This window comes from Bufo bufo, chromosome 3 (genome assembly GCF_905171765.1).
Source record: "Bufo bufo chromosome 3, aBufBuf1.1, whole genome shotgun sequence".
Taxonomy (NCBI): domain Eukaryota; kingdom Metazoa; phylum Chordata; class Amphibia; order Anura; family Bufonidae; genus Bufo; species Bufo bufo.
The window spans coordinates 390,213,121-390,239,712 of record NC_053391.1 but is presented as its reverse complement, the minus strand read 5'-3'; the positions used below and the strand labels follow the sequence as shown (position 1 = coordinate 390,239,712).

At 42.2% G+C, this 26,592-nt stretch overlaps 1 protein-coding gene across 1 annotated transcript in view; it reads right to left on the bottom strand.

Moving 5' to 3' along the window:
- NXN (nucleoredoxin) overlaps positions 1–26,592 on the bottom strand; it is a 155,190-nt gene that overhangs the window by 23,347 nt on the left and 105,251 nt on the right. Inside the window, exons 3-5 of the mRNA XM_040424777.1 lie at positions 24,938–25,071; positions 24,307–24,407; positions 6,332–6,438 (exon numbers count right to left, since the gene is read on the bottom strand). Coding sequence (XP_040280711.1) covers positions 6,332–6,438; positions 24,307–24,407; positions 24,938–25,071 — 342 coding nt within the window. The remainder of the gene's footprint in view (positions 1–6,331; positions 6,439–24,306; positions 24,408–24,937; positions 25,072–26,592) is intronic.

Genomic DNA, 26,592 nt, shown 5'->3' with positions numbered 1-26,592 from the left:
ATGCGCGTTCCGCATTTTGCGGACCGCACATTGCCGGCACTAATAGAATATGCCTGTTCTTGTCTGCAATTGCGGACAAGAATAGGACATGTTCTATTTTTTTGCGGAACGGAAGTGCGGACCCGGAAGTGCGGATCCGCAATTCCGTGACCGGGCAGCACATCATGCTGCCCCATAGGAATGAATGGGCCCGCAATTCCGTTCCGAAAAATGCAGAACAGAATTGCGGACGTGTGAATGGAGCCTAAGTGTCTCTAAACAGTGTGCCGCAGCTTGAAAGACAAATAGGAAGGAAATGAGGGTGAACAGGAAAGCAAGCCATACCAAAAGTTACCTTAAAGAGGTTGGCCACTATCTGGTTACTGTTGATCAATGTGTTTTTGAGATGATTATATGACACTTACTAATATAGTCTTTGTTGACATTCAGCACCCTTTTCTATATTTTCAAGTTATACTCCCAATTCTTTTGTGCTGTCCGTACAGAGGTCCTGTCCATAAAATGGCTGCTGATGGAGGGTCATGTGACCAGACAAATCACATCCATGTGATGTCTCCTTCATTCACATACACTGCACCTACCATCTGTACTTCACAGTTGGAAGTTTAGTGCAGTTGCAGCGTTAGGGCTCATTCAGACAACCATATCCGTTTTTGCGGTCCGCAATATATGGATACCGGACTTGTGCGTCCCTCATTTTGTGGAACGGTACGGCTAGCCCTATAATAGAAATGTCTATTCTTGTCCGTCTGAATGAGCCCTTAGAATGGAGTCTGGTCACATAACCCTCCATCAGCAGCCATCTTATGGCCAGACAAAAGATTTGCCTAACAAGGGGACATAGCTTATGAAATATAGCAAATGGCACAGAATATCAACAAAGGCTATATTAGTCAGTGCGGTATCGTACATGCATTTTAGCCATAAGTAGCCAGAAAGTGGCCAACCCCTTTAAGTTGGTTTCACACACAGGGCCAAATTTACTTCGTATGTCTGTGCCTAGAATCTGTTTAAATAGTGGTGCAAATTGGCGCAACTAGGCCTTCCCCAATTCTTCCCTATTCTCTTGGAAAGGGATGTGGCTTAGCAGTCAAGGGTCTGGCTTCACAGAAAAGGAGAATGGCCTAAAATGTGAAATTTTGCGCCAAAATTGCGCCATAATTGTGGTCTATAATTCTGTCTCAGACTAAGCCAATCAAGTGTGTATATAAGCCCTGCACGACAGTTATCTTCAAGCCTGAGCCACTGTTATAAATCTGTTGCACTTGTTTTAAGTTTGCACCATCTGTAGGATTAGTAAATCTGCCCTAGCCTAGCGTCTTTTTTTTTGTATCCGTTTTCCATGAAGTACTTTAAGCCAAAGCAAGAAGTGGATTCAAAAGTAATGGGAAATACAGACAATAGTTTTTTACTTTTCCTTCCTGCTGGATCCACTTGTGGCTTTGGCTCTGGCTCAAAAAACTGCATGAAAACTGCAGTGACTTTTTCCAAAATGAGAAAAAAAAAAAAGATGTGTTTGAATCCACCCTAAGGCCTCAGGTGTCAGTGAAAAAATACGTGAAAGATGAAAGATCCGTGGTTGGTCCGTGTGTCCATTTTTATCATCCGTGTTCCATCCGTAATTCAGTGAAGTTGCTCAGCTGAAAATTTATTTCCAAAGAATCTTCTATTAGTCATCAGTAAAAGAAAAAAACGGATGCAACACGGATGTATGTCAGTGATTTTCACGAGCCCATAGACTTCAAAGGGCGTGCTTGGTCCACATCACGGATCAAAGTAATGCATGTCCCCGTGATGTTTTTTACTGACCTACGGTCAGTAAAAAAAATACTGAAATGTGAACAGACATATTTAAATCAATGGGTGCGTGTGCAGAAAATGAGGACAGCGCAGTGAAAAACGGAAATGTGAATGAGGCCTAAGTGAAGCACACTTTTGGTCTGAATCCGATCTTCATTTTTAGTGGATTGGATGCGGACCCATTAATATTAATGGGGCCGAAAAAATAGTTAGCCACATCCGCAGTGCATTCCGCACTCCCGCAAAAAAGATCATGACCTATTCTTGTCTGTACTGCAAAGAATAGGCACTGTTACAATGAGTCCACAAAAAAAAAAATATGTAACTCACATGGATGTCATGCGTATTTTTTGCTGATCTGCGTTTTGTGGACCGCAAAATACATATGGTCGTGTAAATGCACCACAGTTATAGCTGAAGTTAAAATGTCTGCATCTGACCCCCACAAAATGCGGATTGGAAGCGGAAAAGAAATGTTTGTGTGCATGAGCTCTAATTTATTAAGAGGCATGTGCCGCTTAATAAATTAGGCGCATCTTACTCCAGTGCAGGGAGACGTGCCAGTTTTGACAAAATCTTCCCCAAAATGTACAAGGTGTAGAATATCAGACAGACCTGATTTGGATCCTCTCCTAAACTACAATACTGGAGTGAACCAGTCAACCCCATTATCTGCCTGCTTGGCTATACAGTCGTGGCCAAAAGTTTTGAGAATTACATAAATATTGGAAATTGGAAGTTGCTGCTTAAAGAGGACCTTTCACCGATTCTTACCCTATGAACTAACTATACAGACATGTGGAGCGGCGCCCAGGGATCTCACTGCACTTACTATTATCCCCGGGCGCCGCTCCGTTCTCCTGCTATGCCCTCCGGTATCTCCGCTCACTAAGTTATAGTAGGGGGAGATACCAGTCCCTAAGTTATGGTAGGCGGAGTCTGCCCTAGCGCTGGCCAATCGCAGCGCAGAGCTCACAGCCTGGGAGGTTATTTTCTCCCAGGCTGTGAGCTCTGCAATGCGATTGGCCAGCGCTAGGGCAGACTCCGCCTACCATAACTTAGGGAACGGAGATACCGGAGGACATAGCAGGAGAACGGAGCGGCGCCCGGGGATAATAGTAAGTGTAGAGAGATCCCCGGGCGCCGCTCCACATGTATGCATACTTAGTTCATAGGGTAAGAATCGGTGAAAGGTCCTCTTTAAGTTTTTATAATGGCAATTTGCATATACTCCAGAATGTTATGAAGAGTGATCAGATGAATTGCATAGTCCTTCTTTGCCATGAAAATTAACTTAATCCCCCAAAAAACTTTCCACTGCATTTCATTGATGTCATTAAAGGACCTGCTGAGATCATTTCAGTAATCGTCTTGTTAACTCAGGTGAGAATGTTGACGAGCACAAGGCTGGAGATCATTATGTCAGGCTGATTGGGTTTAAATGGCAGACTTGACATGTTAAAAGGAGGGTGATGCTTGAAATCATTGTTCTTCCATTGTTAACCATGGTGACCTGCAAAGAAACGCGTGCAGCCATCATTGCGTTGCATAAAAATGGCTTCTCAGGCAAGGATATTGTGGCTACTAAGATTGCACCTCAATCAACAATTTATAGGATCATCAAGAACTTCAAGGAAAGATGTTCAATTCTTGTTAAGAAGGCTTCAGGGCATCCAAGAAAGTCCAGCAAGCGCCAGGATCGTCGCCTAAAGAGGATTCAGCTGCGGGATCGGAGTGCCACCAGTGCAGAGCTTGCAATGGACTGCTGAGGACTGGGGCAAAGTCATATTCTCCGATGAAGCCTCTTTCCGATTGTTTGGGGCATCTGGAAAAAGGGTTGTCCAGAGAAGAAAAGGTGAGCGCTACCATCAGTCCTGTGTCATGCCAACAGTAAAGCATCCTGAGACCATTCATGTGTGGGGTTGCTTCTCATCCAAGGGAGTGGGCTCACTCACAATTTTGCCCAAAAACACAGCCATGACTAAAGAATGGTACCAAAACACCCTCCAACAGCAACTTCTTCCAACAATAGTTTGGTGAAGAACAATGCATTTTCCAGCACGATGAAGCACCGTGCCATAAGGCAAAAGTGATAACTAAGTGGCTCTGGGACCAAAATGTTGACATTTTGGGTCCATGGCCTGGAAACTCCCCAGATCTTAATCCCATTGAGAACTTGTGGTCAATCTTCAAGAGGCGGGTGGACAAACAAAAACCCACTAATTCTGACAAACTCCAAGAAGTGATTATGAAAGAATGGGTTGCTATCAGTCAGGAATTGGCCCAGAAGTTGATTGAGAGCATGCCCAGTCGAATTGCAGAGGCCCTGAAAAAGAAGGGCCAACACTGCAAATACTGACTCTTTGCATAAATGTCATGTAATTGTCGATAAAAGCCTTTGAAACATATGAAGTGCGTGTAATTATATTTCACTACATCACAGAAACAACTGAAACAACGATCTAAAAGCAGTTTAGCAGCAAACTTTGTGAAAACTAATATTTGTGTCATTCTCAAAACTTTTGGCCACGACTGTACTTCTGATCTCCTTGTGGTGGAGAACTAGCGAGCCATCTTGCGTTTATTATACCAAGCCCTCAAACTCATATCATATCACTACAAAGTGATCCAACTAACGTTGCAAAAAATCCTCATATTAAGGATCTTTAATATTTTTTTATTACTTATTTATATAGGGCTGACATATTCCGCAGAGCTTTACAGACATCGTCAATAACTGTCCCGAGTGTAGCTCATAATCTAATTTCTAAATTGAGTGTGGGAGAAAACCCACTCAAAAATGGAGAGAACATAAAAAAACTCCGTGCAGATGTCGCCTTTGTTCAGATTTGAGCCTAGAACCCCAGTGCTAACCACTGAACCACTGTGCTCAAGGATTGAGAAACATGTCTATATTTATGGTAAAGAAAGCTAGATAATCTGGCTCTAGCCGCATTAACGTTTATAGAAAATAGATTTTTAGGTCCCTGATCGGTGGTTCTCCTTCTGTATTACAAACAGTATTCAGAAATGTAAGTAATTTATCCTGATTTCTTCTCTTGTTTCTTACGGTCTATAGATATGGTAGTGGAAAGTGTATAACAAAAGCATACAGGTACTGTATTGTGGTTGTGGGTCTTGCAATTATCTGCAGACTTTTAGTTATCTTACATATACAGACATTGCTGCAAAAATGAAGGATGAAAATGGACTTTGCTTAAAGAATGGGTCTCTTCATTCAACCCTTTAACTCTGGTAACGGGAGAGCAGGATTTTGGTTGTTTTTACTGTAAAACTTCAATAAAAAAATTATCTGATAAAACGAAAATAAGCTGCATGTACAAAATATCTGGATGCAATGTTTAGTTACAACTCTGAATGTGAAGGAAAGATTTACATAGTGTTTAGGAATGCCACAAAAGCTTGGTCTGAATGTAAACACATGGTAAACCCACATATACAAATGAAAATGTGTTAACACAGGCTGGATTCAGAGCAGACTACCCGTGCTCAAGCATGTCAGGCAGGATCCTGGAGACTTCTTTAATAGTGGGTGTGATTTCATGTAAAGCTACTACATCTAATCTCTGCTTTTAGAAACCGTTTCTAATCCCCATAAAACAAACCTTACAAACATAAAACATTGTATTTAACCACAGAGCAAACACAATCATAAAGCTTGCCGAGAGCACTTGTAAAATGTGCTGTTCAAGAAGAACCAGCAACCAAAGCTTCCCTCAAAAACCATGAATGCATCATATTTTTTATGTTCTTTTAAAATATATTATGATGCGCCAGTGCAGGGCTTTATTAAGACTGGCGTCTAAAACGCCGGTCTTAATAAATGACCCCCATAATCTTTTATAATGGTTTTTCAGTTTGCCTGTAGACAATTGATTTTTGGATAAGTTGCTCAGAGAAAAGAAAAATTCCAGTTGGCAACTCTGTGTATACACCTCCTTCTAGGGTGGGCAACAGATGCATAAACCTTCAGCGAGGTGGCTGCCCAGAACTTACAATGTATGGTCAACCAAGCACCCGATTTTAAGATGTCTGCGCACAGTAGATGAATGTCGGCCAAAAAAACGCTTCTTTCAGTTGGACCAGTCTGTTTAGGCTTCTATAAGTTCTATTAAATCTTTGTTGCTAAATTATATTCCCAACACCTACATAAATACTTTAGGGTGGTGTCACACTCAGCATTTCATGGCAGTTTTTGGTGCAGTCTTTTGAGCCAAGGCTAGAAGTGGATCCGGCAGGAAGCAGAAGTATAAGTTATTTCTTATGTCTTAAGTCATTATAAATTTCTCATTTGCTACCAACCCGCTTCTGGACATCTTGGCTCAAAAAACTGCATCAAACACTGCCACCAAAAGCTGTGTGAAGAATTCCTGCCTTGACGTTTATATATGCCCTAGATAGCACCTACCCTGTAAGGTATTTCCATTTAAAAACACAAATTATACAGCAATAAATGTCAAATTTCCATCTTGAAAAATTCCTGTGGCTACAAAATAGACAACTCTCTCACCTTGTATTCCATATAATCTGTTCAGCCGTGATCGTCTTGCCTCATCACTATATGGAACAGCCAGCCAAGGCATTTCACTGAAATACTGTTTAAAGGATTCTTCAGATCTGCGGAAAGAGAAAAAAAACAACACAGTTTTAATGCTAAAGAACCTTTCTGTAATTACAACAATAAAATCTGTATTCAAAGTTATCAAATCTGCAGATAGAGGTTTGTATGACAGGGAAAAAAGGAACAATTTGCAAATTGGGGTTATCCAGTTCTTTAAAATAGATGACCCATGCTTATCAATATCAGCACCCCCACCAACAGCCACTAATAAAAATACAGCATTGTGCAGAACACAGCGGTGTAAACAATATGGAGGACACAGTGCTTGCAGACCTGTGGCCCCTTCAAACAGATGATCTGCAGGGGTGCTGAGTCGGTCCCCGACTGAGCTATCCTAAGGGTAGGCCATCAATTTTCATTTTAAGGAATGTGAATCCCTCTTACAGCTGAGATAAAATTAGCAAGCAATCGCCAGGCACCTCTAATGCTGCTGATCTTGCAGGACAGTATAACAAAAATAAAAGGAAACCAAACCTGCCATTAATTGTTGTTGAGATTCAATGTTTCAAGGGTATCTGCCAGCCCCCCACAGGCCTTGCTCACACAGTGCCAAAACCAAGAGAGGACCCTAAACAAAAGTATAAAAGAAAAACTTATAGTGCTTTTTTCTGATCCAATTTGGGATAAAAAGTGCATGCAAAACTGCACTGTGTAAACAAGGCCTTATATATTAAATCATCAGCAGGTCCCACCTCATGCTGGCAATAAAAAAATAAAATAAAATCAGGGGTTCGTAGCATACCTCTAGTCAAAAATATAAATTTCACAGAAAGTAGCTCTCTGTCAGTTGCCATGTACAGCAATGGGTTTGTTTTTCACATCACATGGGCAACAAGAGCCCCCTCTCCCAGCTCCGCTTGGCAGCCAATGGCAGTGAAAGAGCCCTCTCACTTCCCATCATGTTCATGTGTACCCGAAAAAGTTGCACTGGGGCTTCATAACCATGGTGTCTATTTTTGAGACACATTGTTCTTTCATGTTAGTGGTAAATTTAGTGGTAATACAGCAAGGGTTAATGGCAAAAGAAACCTCAATATTGATTACCCTAATTCTGTAGTTTACAGAAACACCCCATACAGTGGAGGAAATAATTATTTGACCCCTCACTGATTTTGTAAGTTTGTCCAATGACAAAGAAATGAAAAGTCTCAGAACAGTATCATTTCAATGGTAGGTTTATTGTAACAGTGGCAGATAGCACATCAAAAGGAAAATCGAAAAAATAACTTTAAATAAAAGATAGCAACTGATTTGCATTTCATTGAGTGAAATAAGTATTTGAACCCCTACCAACCATTAAGAGTTCTGGCTCCCACAGAGTGGTTAGACACTTCTACTCAATTAGTCACCCTCATTAAGGACACCTGTCTTAACTAGTCACCTGTATAAAAGACACCTGTCCACAGAATCAATCAATCAAGCAGACTCCAAACTCTCCAACATGGGAAAGACCAAAGAGCTGTCCAAGGATGTCAGAGACAAAATTGTAGACCTGCACAAGGCTGGAATGGGCTACAAAACCATTAGCAAGAAGCTGGGAGAGAAGGTGACAACTGTTGGTGCGATTGTTCGAAAATGGAAGGAGCACAAAATGACCATCAATCGACCTCGCTCTGGGGCTCCACGCAAGATCTCACCTCGTGGGGTGTCAATGGTTCTGAGAAAGGTGAAAAAGCATCCTAGAACTACACCGGAGGAGTTAGTTAATGACCTCAAATTAGCAGGGACCACAGTCACCAAGAAAACCATTGGAAACACATTACACCGCAATGGATTAAAATCCTGCAGGGCTCGCAAGGTCCCCCTGCTCAGGAAGGCACATGTGCAGGCCCGTCTGAAGTTTGCCAATGAACACCTGAATGATTCAGAGAGTGACTGGGAGAAGGTGCTGTGGTCTGATGAGACCAAAATAGAGCTCTTTGGCATTAACTCAACTCGCTGTGTTTGGAGGAAGAAAAATGCTGCCTATGACCCCCAAAACACCGTCCCCACCGTCAAGCATGGGGGTGGAAACATTTTGCTTTGGGGGTGTTTTTCTGCTAAGGGCACAGGACAACTTATTCGCATTAACGGGAAAATGGACGGAGCCATGTATCGTGAAATCCTGAGCGACAACCTCCTTCCCTCTGCCAGGAAACTGAAAATGGGTCGTGGATGGGTGTTCCAGCACGACAATGACCCAAAACATACAGCAAAGGCAACAAAGGAGTGGCTCAAGAAGAAGCACATTAAGGTCATGGAGTGGCCTAGTCAGTCTCCGGACCTTAATCCAATCGAAAACCTATGGAGGGAGCTCAAGCTCAGAGTTGCACAGAGACAGCCTCGAAACCTTAGGGATTTAGAGATGATCTGCAAAGAGGAGTGGACCAACATTCCTCCTAAAATGTGCGCAAACTTGGTCATCAATTACAAGAAACGTTTGACCTCTGTGCTTGCAAACAAGGGTTTTTCCACCAAGTATTAAGTCTTTTGTTGTTAGAGGGTTCAAATACTTATTTCACTCAATGAAATGCAAATCAGTTGCTATCTTTTATTTAAAGTTATTTTTTCGATTTTCCTTTTGATGTGCTATCTGCCACTGTTACAATAAACCTACCATTGAAATGATACTGTTCTGAGACTTTTCATTTCTTTGTCATTGGACAAACTTACAAAATCAGTGAGGGGTCAAATAATTATTTCCTCCACTGTATGTGGTTATTAATTGCTGAATGGGCACATGGCAGGGTTCAGAAGGGAAGGCGCCAGGGTTACCGACCATTCTGAAATTTCTGGACAGATCATAAATATAGGCGACTTTTTTGTCCATGAAAAAAAAAAAAAAGACGTTTCTGTAATTTTTTTGAGGCTGCTGGCCCTTGACTATCATTTTGGTTGTAATTAGCATCATTTTAGAGCTCACAGTAAATGCTGGTAATGAGTTCTTATCAGTATATTGAGCTATAGACATGCATTACTTATAGTCTTTATCATTCATTATGGTTTTTCAATTTGTCCGTAAAAAATGCTGTCTGTGATTTTGGGATAAGTATATAAAAATTCTGGTTGGCATCCCTGGAAGGCGCTCTATATGGTTTTTAGAGGGCAGATTTTGGTTGAATGGTTTTCAGGTGCTACAGTGCATTTGAAGAGACCCTGAGGTACCCACCCAGTGGAAACCACTAATAAGTGACTCCATTTTAGAAACTAAACCCCTCAAGGAATTTATCGTGGGATGTAGTCAGTGTTTTGACCCAACAGGCATTTCATATAAGTTAGAAAAACTTAGCTATGAAAATTAAACATGTAATTTCTTCCAATAATATATTGTTTTAGCCCCAAGTTTTTCATTTTTACAAGTGGTAATAAGAAAAAAAGCACCCCAAATTGTGGTACATAATCTTTCTCTAGTAAGACTATGGGCGAGTTCACATCACCGTTATTTTTTCCATCTAAAATAATGGATCTCTGATTAAAATGGCTCAAACGGATGCCACATGTGCATGACTGATACTCAGAAGTGAACCCATTTTACAAACACGACCAGTCACAGAATGTACCAAGGGGTGTAGTGAGCATTTTGCCACCACAGGCGTTTTACAAAAATGTATGCACATCAGATGGTGCAATTTGAAAATTGCAATACGTTGCTCTCAGCTTGTGCCAGTGTAAAAAGTAAGACTTATTATTATGCCATGCTTACTGGTTTTAGAAACATCCTACATATGGCCCTAATCGTTTTCCTGGTCATACAACAGGGCTTAGGAGTAAAAGAACATCAAGTGCATTTGAGGTCCAATATGGCGATTTAAGCAGCTAATAACTGTAGAGGCGCTGGGTGAAATAGTACATGGAACACCTGAGAAGTGAGGACATTTTGGAATTTCTGACATCCAAGTATTAAAGGGAACCTGTCACCGGGATTTTGTGTATAGAGCTGAGGACATGGGTTGCTAGATAGCCGCTAGCACATCCACAATACCCAGTCCCCATAGCTCTGTGTGCTTTTATTGTGTAAAAAAAACTATTTGATACATATGCAAATTAACCTGAGATGAGTCCTGTATGTGAGATGAGTCAGGGACAGGACTCATCTCAGGTTAATTTGCATATGTATCAAATCGTTTTTTTTACACAATAAAAGCACACAGAGCTATGGGGACTGGGTATTGCGGATGTGCTAACGGTCATCTAGCAACCCATGATCTCAGCTCTATACCCAATCCAGATGACAGGTTCCCTTTAAGGGGTGGAGTGAGCATTTTAACATCACAGGTATTTTGCAGAAATTAATGACCAGGGGATGGTGCCCCAATTCTGCTCTTACTAGAACTTGGGCAAAGGCATGTATGGTTAGAATATAAAACATTATAGATTGTTTATTGCCATTAACAACTTTAATACTCTTGAAGTGCATCTCGCTCAGAAGAATAATGTTTCCAGTCAGCCGCCTAACCGGTTTCATTCCAACACTATTCAGCAATTGCCAACAAATATCGTCTACCGAGATTATGTTTACTGTCCCCTGATATATGAAATAACTTGGCAAAGGTTCGATCTGTACTTCTCACTGGTTCACTCAGCACTAAGCCAGCTGAAGAGTTCATTTTCACATTTAGTTGTTTACTGAATGGCGGAATACAATTACGGAAAATATGTAACCATTTTATAAAGTAAACTATTCTAAAGGTATAAACAATTCTGCATTTCACTTATGAGACCTACTGCTTTTGTGCAGTCCTGCCAAGTTCTAGAGGCCCTAATAGAGAAAATAAAATGAAAGTCCACACAGTGAAATGTACAGTATATCAGGATCATGGAAGATATTTAGAAATAACTCAAAAAGGTAAAAGCCGACATTAATTTTGCCGATACAGTTGCCAACTGGCTCCTGGCGCAATTTCAACCAGCTCATTAACTTGTCCCATTACTCCTCTCATAATAGTCACCTATCACATTTGATGTGCACAATCATGCAAAGTACATTCACTATTATAATAAACCAACCAATAACAAAAATATCATAAAATGTGTGAACCTCTACCAATCCGCAAAATGATGGAAACCCATCCCAACTGTCAGTGAAAAGATGATCTCACATGTGTAGTGAATATCCATTGCAATAAATTGAAATCATAGAGGCCGTCCAGTAATAATAATTTTCATTTAGTGACAACCTGATGTTTCTCCACCAAGGATCACAAAAATACCCTTTATACAGTGGTCCCTCAAAATATTTAGCCTCAGGATACAATATTTTCTACTAACAATGGTCTTTCCAGTCAGCATGGCCATTTCTTTGGTAAAACACGTATACAGTGTGGTACTACATGTCCTGTACTGTCCTCTGTCTGAGCTGCTCCTCTGGATGTCAGGGGAGGGTGGTTCCACTTTTTTTCCGGGTACACTGTGTGCTATACAGGACCCTGAAGAAGCTCCTGTCCTTACTATAGAAAGTGATTTATAGCTCCAAGCAGCCATTTCTATCTAAGCCATCTGCTACTTTTTTTAATTCTTCATTTTTTATGATCTTTTGGTTTTTTTCAAACCAATTACTAGTTTTCCATAGAGTTATGGACTCAAGTTGCAAAGGTTCCAACGGACAATAGTGTCCTGGAACCAATTAAAACTGTAACTTTAGGGACCATTGTACTTATGAATAATCACTGGCATTTTTACCCAAAATGTTTAATTCTGTCTGTTCTGTATTGTCTGCAGAAGCTCTGTGTCCGTGTTGCAGGCCGAATGCTACCCCGCAGCTGCACCCTGTGCATGTGTGATCTGCATAATCTACAATCTATTAGCTAGGAGACATCATTTTTAGGAAAAGAAAATGAAACTCATATGTTCAGCCTAGCAAGATCTTCAAAAGCATTTTCCACAGATTATAAATCTTCTTTTGTGATTGACTTGACAGTTGCAGCTCTACACAATTACAGTATTCTACGATGTAATAAATAAAGAATTAGCTGGGCTCTAAGCAAACAGCTGAAAAATGAGCCAAAACATACAAGACTAGTGATGTCACCATCACAATCCTGCAGCGCCAAACCAGGGAGGCTTGAATTATTGTGAAATACAACTCCCATGGGGCATCTGCTAATGTTGCAGTAATGAAGAAAACGTTGCAAAATGAAAAAAAGGTGCGCCACTTATTTTGTGAACATATACTCTATTGTGAACATATTTACTCTATATAATATTTAGACGATAGGAAGTTACCATAACTTGTCAGTAATCTGAAATATGTTTCTTCAATTCTGTGCTCTGCTGGCTACCCCTGTGCACCATATGCATACTGTATGTTTGAATAAATCTGCTCTGTATCAGAAAAATAGGATTTTTTTGTGCTTTCCTGTAAAATCCTTTTCTCGCTGAACACAGAAGACCATGGGTATAACTGCTGCCACTAGGAGGCGACACTAAGCAAAAAAGTGTTAGCTCCTCCTCCTCAGCTATATCCCTTCTGCAGAAACTGAGCTAATCAATTTGTACAAAAGCAGTAGGAGCAGCCAGGAGAAGCCAACAGAACACAATAAAAAGGATGAAAACCCCAGAAGGACCCCTCTAGGAGAAACAGCAATGTACATACAGGGTGGGAGCTGTGTCCCCCAATGAACTCAGCGAGAAAAGGATTTTTTCCGCAAGTAAGCACAAAAAATCCTATTTTCTCGCTCGTATCATTGGGGGACACAGAAGACCATGGGACGGTAAAGAGCAGTACCATGGGGAGGGAACAAAAACAGAACGAATCCAAGGCCAGTCATAAGGCCCTGCACAGAAATGCTGGGGAAAGACACACCAGGAACCCTGAAAAGGGACAGGAAGACCCATTCCCCGAAAGGCAGACCTAATCTGAAGCTGCAGACAGGAACCAGAGATAGGAAAAATAATGCGCTAGGAAGGGAGTGTGGACTAGGGTTGGGCAATAAGCCAGTATTAACGATATACCGCGGTATTAAGAAACAGCGATATGGCGATATCGCCATTTCTTAATTACTGCTGTATTTTAGTGACATCATAGGGGCAGTCGCACGTCACAGTGCTGAATGCCTCTAAAATGTCCGGCGCACATTACAGTCAGCACAGTGGAGAAGGAGAGTCCATCCCCACTGTGATCCGGCTGCCGCTGCGCCACCAATGAGAAGGTAATAGTGAGGAGGAGGGGAGGGACTGTTGCCGCTGCGCCACCAATGAGAAGAATTACCCTCAATTAAAATATAGACTGCGGGTGCCGGCCGCATCACATACCCGGCACCCGGTCTCAACGACAGAAAGCGGCGATCCCGCGAACCGAGGCAATTTACCCCTCAAATGCGGCACCTGAGGGGCTAATTGGCACGGTTCGGCAGGATCCCTGTCATTGAGGCTGAGTGCCAGCTGTGTGATATGGCTGGCACCCGCAGTCTATATTTGTATTATGAGGTTAATTACATTTATTGGTGGTGCAGTGCGCCCCCCCCCCATACCCCAGTATTATAAATTATAATCATTGGTGGCGCAGTGCACCCAAGCCCCCCAGTATTATAATCATTGGTGGCAGTGGCCACAGGGTCCCCTCGCCTCTTCATTGGTGGTGCAGTGGCAGCTTCTGATCGGAGCCCCAGCAGTAAAATCTCAGGGCTCTAATCGGTTACCATGGCAGCCAGGACGCTACTGAAGCCCTGGCTGCCATGGTAATCTCCCTGCTGCGTGCGCACAAAGCAAAGGACAGCAGGGACAGTGTGAGATCCTATGCACCCTAATAGATCTGTATTAGGGTGAATAGGACAAGGGATGAACAGATCCCAGGTTCTAGCCCCATAAGGGGGCTAATCGTTATTAAATGAAAAAGTTAAAAAAAAAAAAAAAAAAAGATTTAAATTTTTAATCACCCCCTTTCCCAATTTACATAAACAAATATAAACAATAAAAAATAATAATTAAGTATTGCTACGTCCAAAAAAGTTCAAACTATTAAAGTATTGAAAAATATCTCCTATATGGTGAACGCCATAACAGAAAAGTCCCTTAGGTCACAAAGAAATGGCATCTAGTGGCTGTAAACTCCCAGAGCCAGGAGACCGGCGCTGGATAACAGTAGCTGCACTCTGGGGGCTGCTGCACAGACAGGCCGGGGCTGAAAACTTTCGCTGCATTCTGGGGCTGCTGCACAGAGAGACCGGTGCTGGATAACAGTCGCTGCACCCTGAGGACTGCTGCACAGACAGGCTGGGGCTGAGAACAGTTACTGCACTCTAGGGGCTGCGGTAATATGGCTGTAGTGTGTAGGGACTAAGACCCACATGGGAAGCGCCAGTCTTTAGTAAATGACCCCCAATGTTTTATTTGACTGAAAGGCATCTTTATAATGCCAAGGTGCCCTTCCTGACAATGTGCGCCTATAATGGGCACACTCTGAACAACCCACTTATCGGGGTTTTCCGCTAGGATGTCCCATTTTCTATGGGAGCGGTGAAGATGGCTGATAGCTGCTATCTCCAGCACTCCCATAGAGAATGAATGGAGCAGCAGGGGGCACAGCCGCTCCATCATATTTGAGGGGAAACGGTGACCCCGTTCTTGGTGGGCAACTAAGAGATATTACTGCATAGAGGCATCAAGGAGACATTATAATGTATGGGGGCAACAAGGAAACGTGAATGCATGTTTTGAGTGGTTTTTTTTTCTAAATGGGCATTGCGATATATATCGCTATTGCGATAACTTTCTATATATCGTTATCGTGGGAATATTTTTGATATCGCCCAAACCTAGTGTGGACCCGGAACGCCACAAAGTCCCAGAAAAAAAACTGGTAACAGAACCAACACCACCCGCGCAGGCACCCCACAGCAGAAAGGGGGCATACAATCCAACCCAATGGCTAAAAACTGATTAGCTCAGTGTCTGCAGGAGAGATATAGCTCAGAGGAGAAGCTAACTCTTTTTTTGCTTAGTGTCGCCTCCTAGTGGCAGCAGCTATACCAATGGTCTTCTTTGTCCCCCAATGATACGAGCGAGAAATGGAGTTTTAATTTCTTAATATATCTTCGCACATTATTTTAGTGTCAAATCTCTTTTTATTATTTAAAGACATATTGTGGAACAAACAATACATAGTTCAAAGGAATCATTTACTCACAACAAACAGCACTATCACTTAGAGGATAGATTATTATCCTTGACAAATTGCTCTAAAGTGAACAGGCTAATCTTCAATTGACTACATTGTATGTCTACCTCTATAGTGCTGGTGAGATATATACCAATAAATTGAGAAACATGTCAACAATAAAAGATGTCATGATAAAGAAAGTAAGAGAGATAGAGAAAGAGGGAAAATTTGGGGAGGGGAAAATAGGGTGGGGGGGGGGAAGAAGTGAGGGTATGTGTTGCACTGGTTCTTCCTAAGGTGCGTTCAGTGAATTGTAAAAGAATGAAAAAAAAATAAAAAATTCAAGGTTGTGCAGAAGTGGAGTTGAATGCGTCCATGTATTTGGATTGCCTCCAGAGGTCCCAAATATTGAGGAAGGATGATCTGGTCATAGCTTCCCAATGTGCTAGTTCCTCTAGTCGGAGTATTTGATTGACCTTGTTGGCCCAGTCTTGTAGGGATGGAGGGCCTTGGGCTTCGCCAGAGAGTGGGGATTAACAACTTAGCTGCAGATAGCAATAATGTGGGTAGATTGTGTTTATGGGGAGTAAAGGAAGAGGATGGGGACCACAGGAGGACCAGTGGTGGAGTTAATGTGATCTTGCTGGAACACACATCATTTATGCCGTTTTCTATTGCTTTCCAATAATCTTTTAAAGGGGGCAGTACCACCAAAGGTGAGATAAGGTGCCTCTATCAGACAGGCACCTCCAACAGGCATCTGGGATTTCTGAATTAATTGTATGAAGGAAAACCGGAGTTTTGTACCAGCGTGTTAGTATTTTAAAGGAGTTCTCTTGGAGCTTTACACATAGCAAAAAGCCATGTGATCTGGAATGCAGTTCTGGATCAGAGAGGGTCATATTCAATTCTTCTTCCCATTTAGACACGTACTGGGGCTTAAGTTGAGAGTCGTTAGTTAAAAGCCAGTTATATAGGAAAGAAAGTTTGGGGCGAATGTTTCACTAAGTGCAATTCTAGCCATGTATCCCTACGTGTAGAAGGCATTTTCTTGTATGCAATTTTACAGATAGAGTCGAAGTCATGTCGCTGTATAAAGTTGGGGGGATGTATTTTGGTCTTTTGTAGTAAAATATCTGATGTGGGAGCAGTATCTGTGTAGAATATATCCCCTACTGTAATGTTAGAAAGTTGTGTCCAAAAGTCTGAGGGAATGTTTGTATCCGGGTTAACATATTTAGGTAGGAGGCTCAGAGGCATTACTGGTGATGGGGATGAAATCAGAGCTGTTTGTTTATTGAGCTATTGCCACACATCTGCAATGCTTCTGAGAAGGATATGGGGTGATAATTAGCAGGTTTAGAGATGTCCTACCAACAACAACGGTCTGCTAAGGTGAAAAGATCGTTTTCAATGTTGGCATATAAATTAGATGGTGGGTTTAACGTGATTGTAATCCATCTACTAAGCTGGTTCGCTTTATAATAGGTGAGGAGGTCTGGTAGCCCAAAACCACCGAACATTTGATTGCGTTTCAGAAGTCTAAAAGGGAGTCTAGGGCTTGCTTTGTTCCATAGAAATGAATTAAATATGGACTGTACTTTGGAGAAAAAGGAGCCAGGGAGCCAGATAGGAAGTGTTTGTAGCAGGTAAAGTAATTTGGGCACAATATAAGCTTTAAGGAAGTTTTTCCTGCCTATCCACGACATGAAAGGTAGATGTAGTTTTTTAAGCTGATGTTATGTCTTGCAGTTCTGGTATATAGTTGGCTTTATACAGATTAGCTGGATCTCGTGTTAAATTAAGACCCAGATACTTAATATAATCTGCTGGCCAAGTGTACTTAGATTGATGTTGGAGTTGGCGAGTCTGATGTAGCGGAAGCGTTATATTCAGAATTTCTGATTTGCTGAAGTTAACTTTGAAATTCGACAGGCTTCCATATTGTTCCAGCAATGCTGAGATACGTGTAAGAGACTGTAGAGGATTTGTTGTCAATAACAACAAATCATCTGCGAAAGCTGCAGTGGTGTGTGTGAAAGATCCCACCTTATATCCCTGTATCAGAGGGTCCTGTCTAATTCTCTGCCTATTACCAGTACATAGAGTGAAGGGGACAATGGACAACCCTGTCTGGTACCATTTTTTATATGCAAATTCAAAGAATAAATTGAATTTACTTTTATCTTTGCCTTGGGTTTGTCGTATAGTGTAAGTATAGCGGTAACGAATACATCAGGGAATTGGAACCGCCGTAGGGTTGCAATCATATATGGCCAACTAACCCTGTCAAACACTTTCTCAGCATCTGTGCTTAAAAGGAGAAGAGGCGTTTTAGTGGACCTGGCATGTGATATTATACGTATAACCCTAACAGTATTGTCTTTCCCCTGTCTACTTTTAACGAACCCGGGTTGTTCGGCACCAATGATCCTGGGCAGTATAGGACTCAGTATATATGCTAAAGCTTTAGCCCACCCATTTCAGGTCTGTGTTGAGAAGAGATATCGGTCTATAGCTGCTGGATAGAGTTGGATCTTTGCCTTCCTTAGGTAATATAGTTATATGAGCTTCTAGAGATTGTGGTGGCCAGGTATCTCCTCCCAAAAGTGCATTACAGACTTTAGTGAAACATGGTAGTAAAAGGGATTTAAATTTTTTATAATAGTTGATGGAAAAGCCATCCGGACCTGGTGATTTACCCGATGGGATACACTGTAGTACTTTGCCCAGTTCTAAAGGAGTAAAGGTTTGTGTCAAGGCACTTTTATTTGTCTCTGAGATGGAAGGGAGATTAAGTGAGTCCAGGAACTGGTCAATAGTTCCTGGGGAGGGTGTCGAAACTAGGGAGGCTGGGTCAGAATGTAGATCATACAAATTAGAATAGAAATCTTGAAATGCCTGGGCAATTGATTTGGGATCAGTAGATATAGTTCCCTGTGGCGTGCGAATTTTGGTGATATATGATTTTTCTTTTTGTTGTTTTACCAGGGCTGACATAATCTTATAACGCTTATCTCCGTGGGCATAGTATTAAAAGAGGACCTTTCACCGATCCTGACATTGTGAACTAAGTTTCATGACATATACGGCGGCGTCCAGGGATCCCACTGCACTTACTATTATCCCTGGGTGCCGCTCCGTTCTCCCGTTATGTCCTCCGGTATGTTCGGGGACTTGGTTATAGTAGGCGGAAACATAGAATGTGTCGGCAGATAAGAACCATTTGGCCCATCTAGTCTGCCCAATATACTGAATACTATGAATAGTCCCTGGCCCTATCTTATATGAAGGATGGCCTTATGCCTATCCCATGCACGCTTAAACTCCTTCACTGGATTTGCAGCTACCACTTCTGCAGGAAGGCTATTCCATGCATCCACTACTCTCTCAGTAAAGTAATACTTCCTGATATTACTTTTAAACCTTTGCCCCTCTAATTTAAAACTATGTCCTCTTGTAGCAGTTTTTCTTCTTTTACCTTGTTGATTCCCTTTATGTATTTAAAAGTTTATAGAAACATAGAATCGCATCGCAGAGCTCACAGCCTGGGAGAAAAAAAACTCCCAGGCTGTGAGCTCTGCGCTGAGATTGGCCAGCGCTACAGCCTAGGAGAAGGAGACGCCCAGCAGTACAAGGGCAGACTCCGCCTACTATAACCAAGTCCCCGAACATACCGGAGGACATAACGGGAGAACGGAGCGGCGCCCAGGGATAATAGCAAGTGCAGTGAGATCCCTGGGCGCCGCTGTATATGTCATGATACTTAGTTCATAATGTCCGGATCAGTGAAAGGTCCTCTTTAACCACCTCAGCCCCCAGTGCTTAAACACCCTGAAAGACCAGGCCACTTTTTACACTTCTGACCTACACTACTTTCACCGTTTATTGCTCGGTCATGCAACTTACCACCCAAATGAATTTTACCTCCTTTTCTTCTCACTAATAGAGCTTTCATTTGGTGGTATTTCATTGCTGCTGACATTTTTACTTTTTTTGTTATTAATCGAAATTTAACGATTTTTTTGCAAAAAAATGACATTTTTCACTTTCAGTTGTAAAATTTTGCAAAAAAAACGACATCCATATAGAAATTTTGCTCTAAATTTATTGTTCTACATGTCTTTGATAAAAAAAAAATGTTTGGGTAAAAAAAAAATGGTTTGGGTAAAAGTTATAGCGTTTACAAACTATGGTACAAAAATGTGAATTTCCGCTTTTTGAAGCAGCTCTGACTTTCTGAGCACCTGTCATGTTTCCTGAGGTTCTACAATGGCCAGACAGTACAAACACCCCACAAATGACCCCATTTCGGAAAGTACACACCCTAAGGTATTCGCTGATGGGCATAGTGAGTTCATAGAACTTTTTATTTTTTGTCACAAGTTAGCGGAAAATGATGATTTTTTTTTTTTTTTTTTTTTTTTTCTTACAAAGTCTCATATTCCACTAACTTGTGACAAAAAATAAAAACTTCCATGAACTCACTATGCCCATCACGAAATACCTTGGGGTCTCTTCTTTCCAAAATGGGGTCACTTGTGGGGTAGTTATACTGCCCTGGCATTCTAGGGGCCCAAATGTGTGGTAAGGAGTTTGAAATCAAATTCTGTAAAAAATGACGAGTGAAATCCGAAAGGTGCTCTTTGGAATATGGGCCCCTTTGCCCACCTAGGCTGCAAAAAAGTGTCACACATCTGGTATCTCCGTATTCAGTAGAAGTTGGGGAATGTGTTTTGGGGTGTCATTTTACATATACCCATGCTGGGTGAGATAAATATCTTGGTCAAATGCCAACTTTGTATAAAAAAATGGAAAAGTTGTCTTTTGCCAAGATATTTCTCTCACCCAGCATGGGTATATGTAAAATGACACCCCAAAACACATTCCCCACCTTCTCCTGAGTACGGAGATACCAGATGTGTGACACTTTTTTGCAGCCTAGGTGGGCAAAGGGGCCCATATTCCAAAGAGCACCTTTCGGATTTCACTCGTCATTTTTTACAGAATTTGATTTCAAACTCCTTACCACACATTTGGGCCCCTAGAATGCCAGGGCAGTATAACTACCCCACAAGTGACCCCATTTTGGAAAGAAGAGACCCCAAGGTATTCGCTGATGGGCATAGTGAGTTCATGGAAGTTTTTATTTTTTGTCACAAGTTAGTGGAATATGAGACTTTGTATGAAAAAAAAAAAAAAAAAAAAAAATCATCATTTTCCACTAACTTGTGACAAAAAATAAAAAATTCTAGGAACTCGCCATGCCCCTCACGGAATACCTTGGGGTGTCTTCTTTCCAAAATGGGGTCACTTGTGGGGTAGTTATACTGCCCTGGCATTTTCCAGGGGCCCTAATGTGTGGTAAGTAGGTAAATGACCAGTGAAATCCGAAAGGTGCTCTTTGGAATATGGGCCCCTTTGCCCACCTAGGCTGCAAAAAAGTGTCACACATCTGGTATCTCCGTACTCAGGAGAAGTTGGGGAATGTGTTTTGGGGTGTCTTTTTACATATACCCATGCTGGGTGAGAGAAATATCTTGGCAAAAGACAACTTTTCCCATTTTTTTATACAAAGTTGGCATTTGACCAAGATATTTATCTCACCCAGCATGGGTATATGTAAAATGACACCCCAAAACACATTCCCCACCTTCTCCTGAGTACGGCGATACCAGATGTGTGACACTTTTTTGCAGCCTAGGTGGGCAAAGGGGCCCATATTCCAAAGAGCACCTTTCGGATTTCACTCGTCATTTTTTACAGAATTTGATTTCAAACTCCTTACCACACATTTGGGCCCCTAGAATCCCAGGGCAGTATAACTACCCCACAAGTGACCCCATTTTGGAAAGAAGAGACCCCAAGGTATTCGCTGATGGGCATAGTGAGTTCATGGAAGTTTTTATTTTTTGTCAAAAGTTAGTGGAATATGAGACTTTGTATGAAAAAAAATAAAATAAAAAAAAATCATCATTTTCCACTAACTTGTGACAAAAAATAAAAAATTCTAGGAACTCGCCATGCCCCTCACGAAATACCTTGGGGTGTCTTCTTTCCAAAATGGGGTCACTTGTGGGGTAGTTATACTGCCCTGGCATTTTCCAGGGGCCCTAATGTGTGGTAAGTAGGTAAATGACCAGTGAAATCCGAAAGGTGCTCTTTGGAATATGGGCCCCTTTGCCCACCTAGGCTGCAAAAAAGTGTCACACATCTGGTATCTCCGTACTCAGGAGACGTTGGGGAATGTGTTTTGGGGTGTCTTTTTACATATACCCATGCTGGGTGAGAGAAATATCTCGGCAAAAGACAACTTTTCCCATTTTTTTATACAAAGTTGGCATTTGACCAAGATATTTATCTCACCCAGCATGGGTATATGTAAAATGACACCCCAAAACACATTGCCCAACTTCTCCTGAGTACGGAGATACCAGATGTGTGACACTTTTTTGCAGCCTAGATGCGCAAAGGGGCCCAAATTCCTTTTAGGAGGGCATTTTTAGACATTTGGATACCAGACTTCTTCTCACGCTTTGGGGCCCCTAGAATGCCAGGGCAGTATAAATACCCCACATGTGACCCCATTTTGGAAAGAAGACACCCCAAGGTATTCAATGAGGGGCATGGCGAGTTCATAGAATTTTTTTTTTTTTGGCACAAGTTAGCGGAAATTGATATTTTTTATTTTTTTCTCACAAAGTCTCCCGTTCCGCTAACTTGGGACAAAAATTTCAATCTTTCATGGACTCAATATGCCCCTCACGGAATACCTGGGGGTGTCTTCTTTCCGAAATGGGGTCACATGTGGGGTATTTATACTGCCCTGGCATTCTAGGGGCCCTAAAGCGTGAGAAGAAGTCTGGAATATAAATGTCTAAAAAATTTTACGCATTTGGTTTCCGTGAGGGGTATGGTGAGTTCATGTGAGATTTTATTTTTTGTCACAAGTTAGTGGAATATAAGACTTTGTAAGAAAAAAAAAAAAAATTCCGCTAACTTGGGCCAAAAAAATGTCTGAATGGAGCCTTACAGAGGGGTGATCAATGACAGGGGGGTGATCAATGACAGGGGGGGTGATCAATGACAGGGGGGGTGATCAATGACAGGGGGGGTGATCAATGACAGGGGGGTGATCAGGGAGTCTATATGGGGTGATCACCACAGTCATTGATCATGCCCCTGTAAGGCTTCATTCAGACGTCCGGATGCGTTTTGCGGATCCGATCCATCTATCAGTGGATCCGTAAAAATCATGCGGACATCTGAATGGAGCTTTACAGGGGGGTAATCAATGACAGGGGGGTGATCAGGGAGTCTATATGGGGTGATAACCACAGTCATTGATCACGCCCGTGTAAGGCTTCATTCAGACGTCCGGATGCGTTTTGCGGATCCGATCCATCTATCAGTGCATCCGTAAAAATCATGCGGACGTCTGAATGGAGCTTTACAGGGGGGTAATCAATGACAGGGGGGTAATCAATGACAGGGGGGTGATCAGGGAGTCTATATGGGGTGATCACCACAGTCATTGATCATGCCCCTGTAAGGCTTCATTCAGACGTCCGGATGCGTTTTGCGGATCCGATCCATCTATCAGTGCATCCGTAAAAATCATGCGGACATCTGAATGGAGCTTTACAGGGGGGTAATCAATGACAGGGGGGTGATCACCACAGTCATTGATCATGCCCCTGTAAGGCTTCATTCAGACGACCGGATGCGTTTTGCGGATCCGATCCATGTATCAGTGCATCCGTAAAAATCATGCGGACATCTGAATGGAGCTTTACAGGGGGGTGATCAGGGAGTCTATATGGGGTGATCACCACAGTCATTGATCATGCCCCTGTAAGGCTCCATTCAGACGTCCGGATGCGTTTTGCGGATCCGATCCATCTATCAGTGGATCCGTAAAAATCATGCGGACGTCTGAATGGAGCTTTACAGGGGGGTAATCAATGACAGGGGGGTAATCAATGACAGGGGGGTAATCAATGACAGGGGGGTGATCAGGGAGTCTATATGGGGTGATCACCACAGTCATTGATCACGCCCCTGTAAGGCTTCATTCAGACGTCCGGATGCGTTTTGCGGATCCGATCCATCTATCAGTGGATCCGTAAAAATCATGCGGACGTCTGAATGGAGCTTTACAGGGGGTTGATCAATGACAGGGGGGTAATCAATGACAGGGGGGTGATCAGGGAGTCTATATGGGGTGATCAGGGGTGATTAGGGGTGATCAGGGGCTAATAAGGGGTTAATAAGTGACGGGGGGGGGGTGTAGTGTAGTGTAGTGGTGCTTGGTGCTACTTTACTGAGCTACCTGTGTCCTCTGGTGGTCGATCCAAACAAAGGGGACCACCAGAGGACCAGGTAGCAGGTATATTAGACGCTGTTATCAAAACAGCGTCTAATATACCTGTTAGGGGTTAAAAAAAACACATCTCCAGCCTGCCAGCGAACGATCGCCGCTGGCAGGCTGGAGATCAACTCTCTTACCTTCCGTTCCTGTGAGCGCGCGCGCCTGTGTGCGCGCGTTCACAGGAAATCCCGGCTCACGCGAGATGACGCGTATATGCGTCGCTGAGCGCAGGGCTGCCACCTCCGGAACGCAATCCTGCGTACAGCGGTCCGGAGGTGGTTAAACATGTGGAATAACTTAGCCATGCGAATATTAAGAATGTTTTTAATCTTCGCACATCATTTCAGATAAAAAAATATATAAAATGAATAAATTAAACAGTCCTCAGTAGCAGAAATTCATTTAAAAAACACTTACCTGTCAGCACTAACTAGAATAATTTCAAACTTTTGACCCAACTCTTTAATTTTCCGGTAAGACTCCACCAGGACTCTGGTCAGACTTCGACATGGAGGACACTGAAATGTAAACAGAAATATACATAACATTTTTATCTACATATGGAGATGGATATCAATGAAATTGCATGCTGCCATAATAATTAAAAGGGTTGTCCACGCCTTTACTATTGATAAGCCATAAGTATCTGATCAGCAGGAATCAGACACCCCACAATCCTGCCAATCAGCTGTTTCAGAGTAGCTCTGATGCTGGTACTACACAGCGCTGTCCATTGTGTAAGGGTCACCATTTGTCTTCCCTTTACAGGTCTGGCTAAGTGGTCACAACCCCTTTAAAGACCTATTCACAAAAACCATGTTCAAGTCAGGGTGCTGTCTGAATGTAAAACGGACAGCATGCAGAGAACGCTGGCACATTAGTTAATGGGCCGATTAACACATCAGTTTTTTCTGCACAGACCGAAATTCCCAACATGCGATCTTGATCCCATAACTGCCTTGACTGTCCAAATAACCATCTTTAGTATTCAATGCATCGTAAAAATCATGCACCCCCTTTAATTACTTTTCTGATTGATTGTACTCACCCAGTGTGCAGAGAAATATACACCAACATAAGAGCCTTCCAGGGTACTACTATCCTGGGACTGGCCATTCTTCCTGAGCAAAGGACCTGCAATAACTTCACTGAAGGGCTTTGGACCCCAAGGGAACTCTAGACCTGTGTAACATAATAATTGCATTTGTATTATTCGTTATGATCGCTTATGTTTAGCTATAGAATATTGTAACGGAATTTCAGTAAAATTCTTATTTTCAAAGTACTGCACTATACCGGTTCATGTTATATAACTGTAGCTACAGATTAAATGTTCATATTTTTTTTTACTTTTCCTTTTTTAGATGCATTGCTAGTATGATGAAAATGTGCACTTAAATAGATCCCAGACAACCCGATGTCCACATTACACCTTAGTAGGGCTTATAGACATCATAGAGGAGGGTCAGTCACTCATGGCTTACCCTCCCCCATTAGCCACTCTGGCAGACATGGGTATTACATAGATGGCTACTCATTTGAATCAGTGCCATGTAATGCCACATTTTGCAGCACCAGCTTTGTTTTAAAAAGGGATTGCTGTTCATAAGAGAACGCCTTTAATGACTATGGGAGTCAGAGACCACTCATTTGTGGTTTTGAAAAGTTTTAATAGGATAGAAGTCTACTAAGGGAGGCAGAAGAGCACTGACATGTCACCAGTGCCATGTCAGAAGTTTAGATTGGTGACAGTCCAGGTGCTAAGACCTTCACCAATTGCTGAAATAAGTGGTAGAAGCACTCAGCTGAGCATTCTGCCACTCACCTCTCCTGGTGATGGGCTCATACATGTCAAAGGATTAAAGGGTAACTGTCATTTTTTATTTTATTTGCTAGTTTATTAGAGCTAGGCATGTATACCTGAGTTAGTCAGTCAATGATTGTCAAAAGATCTGTAATTACCTTATAATAACCGCTTTCATTAATGTCCTCTGTCCCTTTCCACTGATCCCTTAAAAGACTGTTGTTATGGCTTGTCTGTCTTCCCTTCAGTTTAAACAGAAGACAGAGGCGGTCCTTCACACTGCATGTCTGCATTAGGCTTCAGAGTGAGGAGGCGTGTCTCTCAGTAATCCAATCTGATTGGCTGGCAGGGAGCTGCTGGCTACAGCAAGTGTGTATGGGAAGTGAGGGCAAGCAGTTTTGGCCTCAGAGAACTGGCAGAGGAGCTATCTTGAGAAGGTCCTCATATTGTAAATGTTTAAACAGCCGTAACTAAGGGAAAAACTCAAGGAAAACAGTGGTATGTGAAGATTGCTTTATGTGTAATGCTGCTGCAGCAGTAACATATGCAAAAAGATATTTTTTTATGAAAACATGACAGTTACCCTTTAAAGTTTTTTGAACTTAATGATGTGCAAATGGTTTATATGCAATAGGACGTACCACCTATTAATGTCTGAATTGCTGTCTGTAGCTGACACAGCCCTGTAAGCTTGTCACACAGCCATGCCCCTGGTGTTTATCTCCTGCTGGTGTGACATCCCAGTGTGGATGCCACAGATTACATCTCTCTCATGTCCGTATTTCACATGCTGGGCAGCAAACAATGCAGTGTATGTGAGCAAACCAGTAACAGAACAGATAGGGAGCTATTACACCACTACCTTACATATTGTAATAGAGAGGCATGCAGACTGCTGA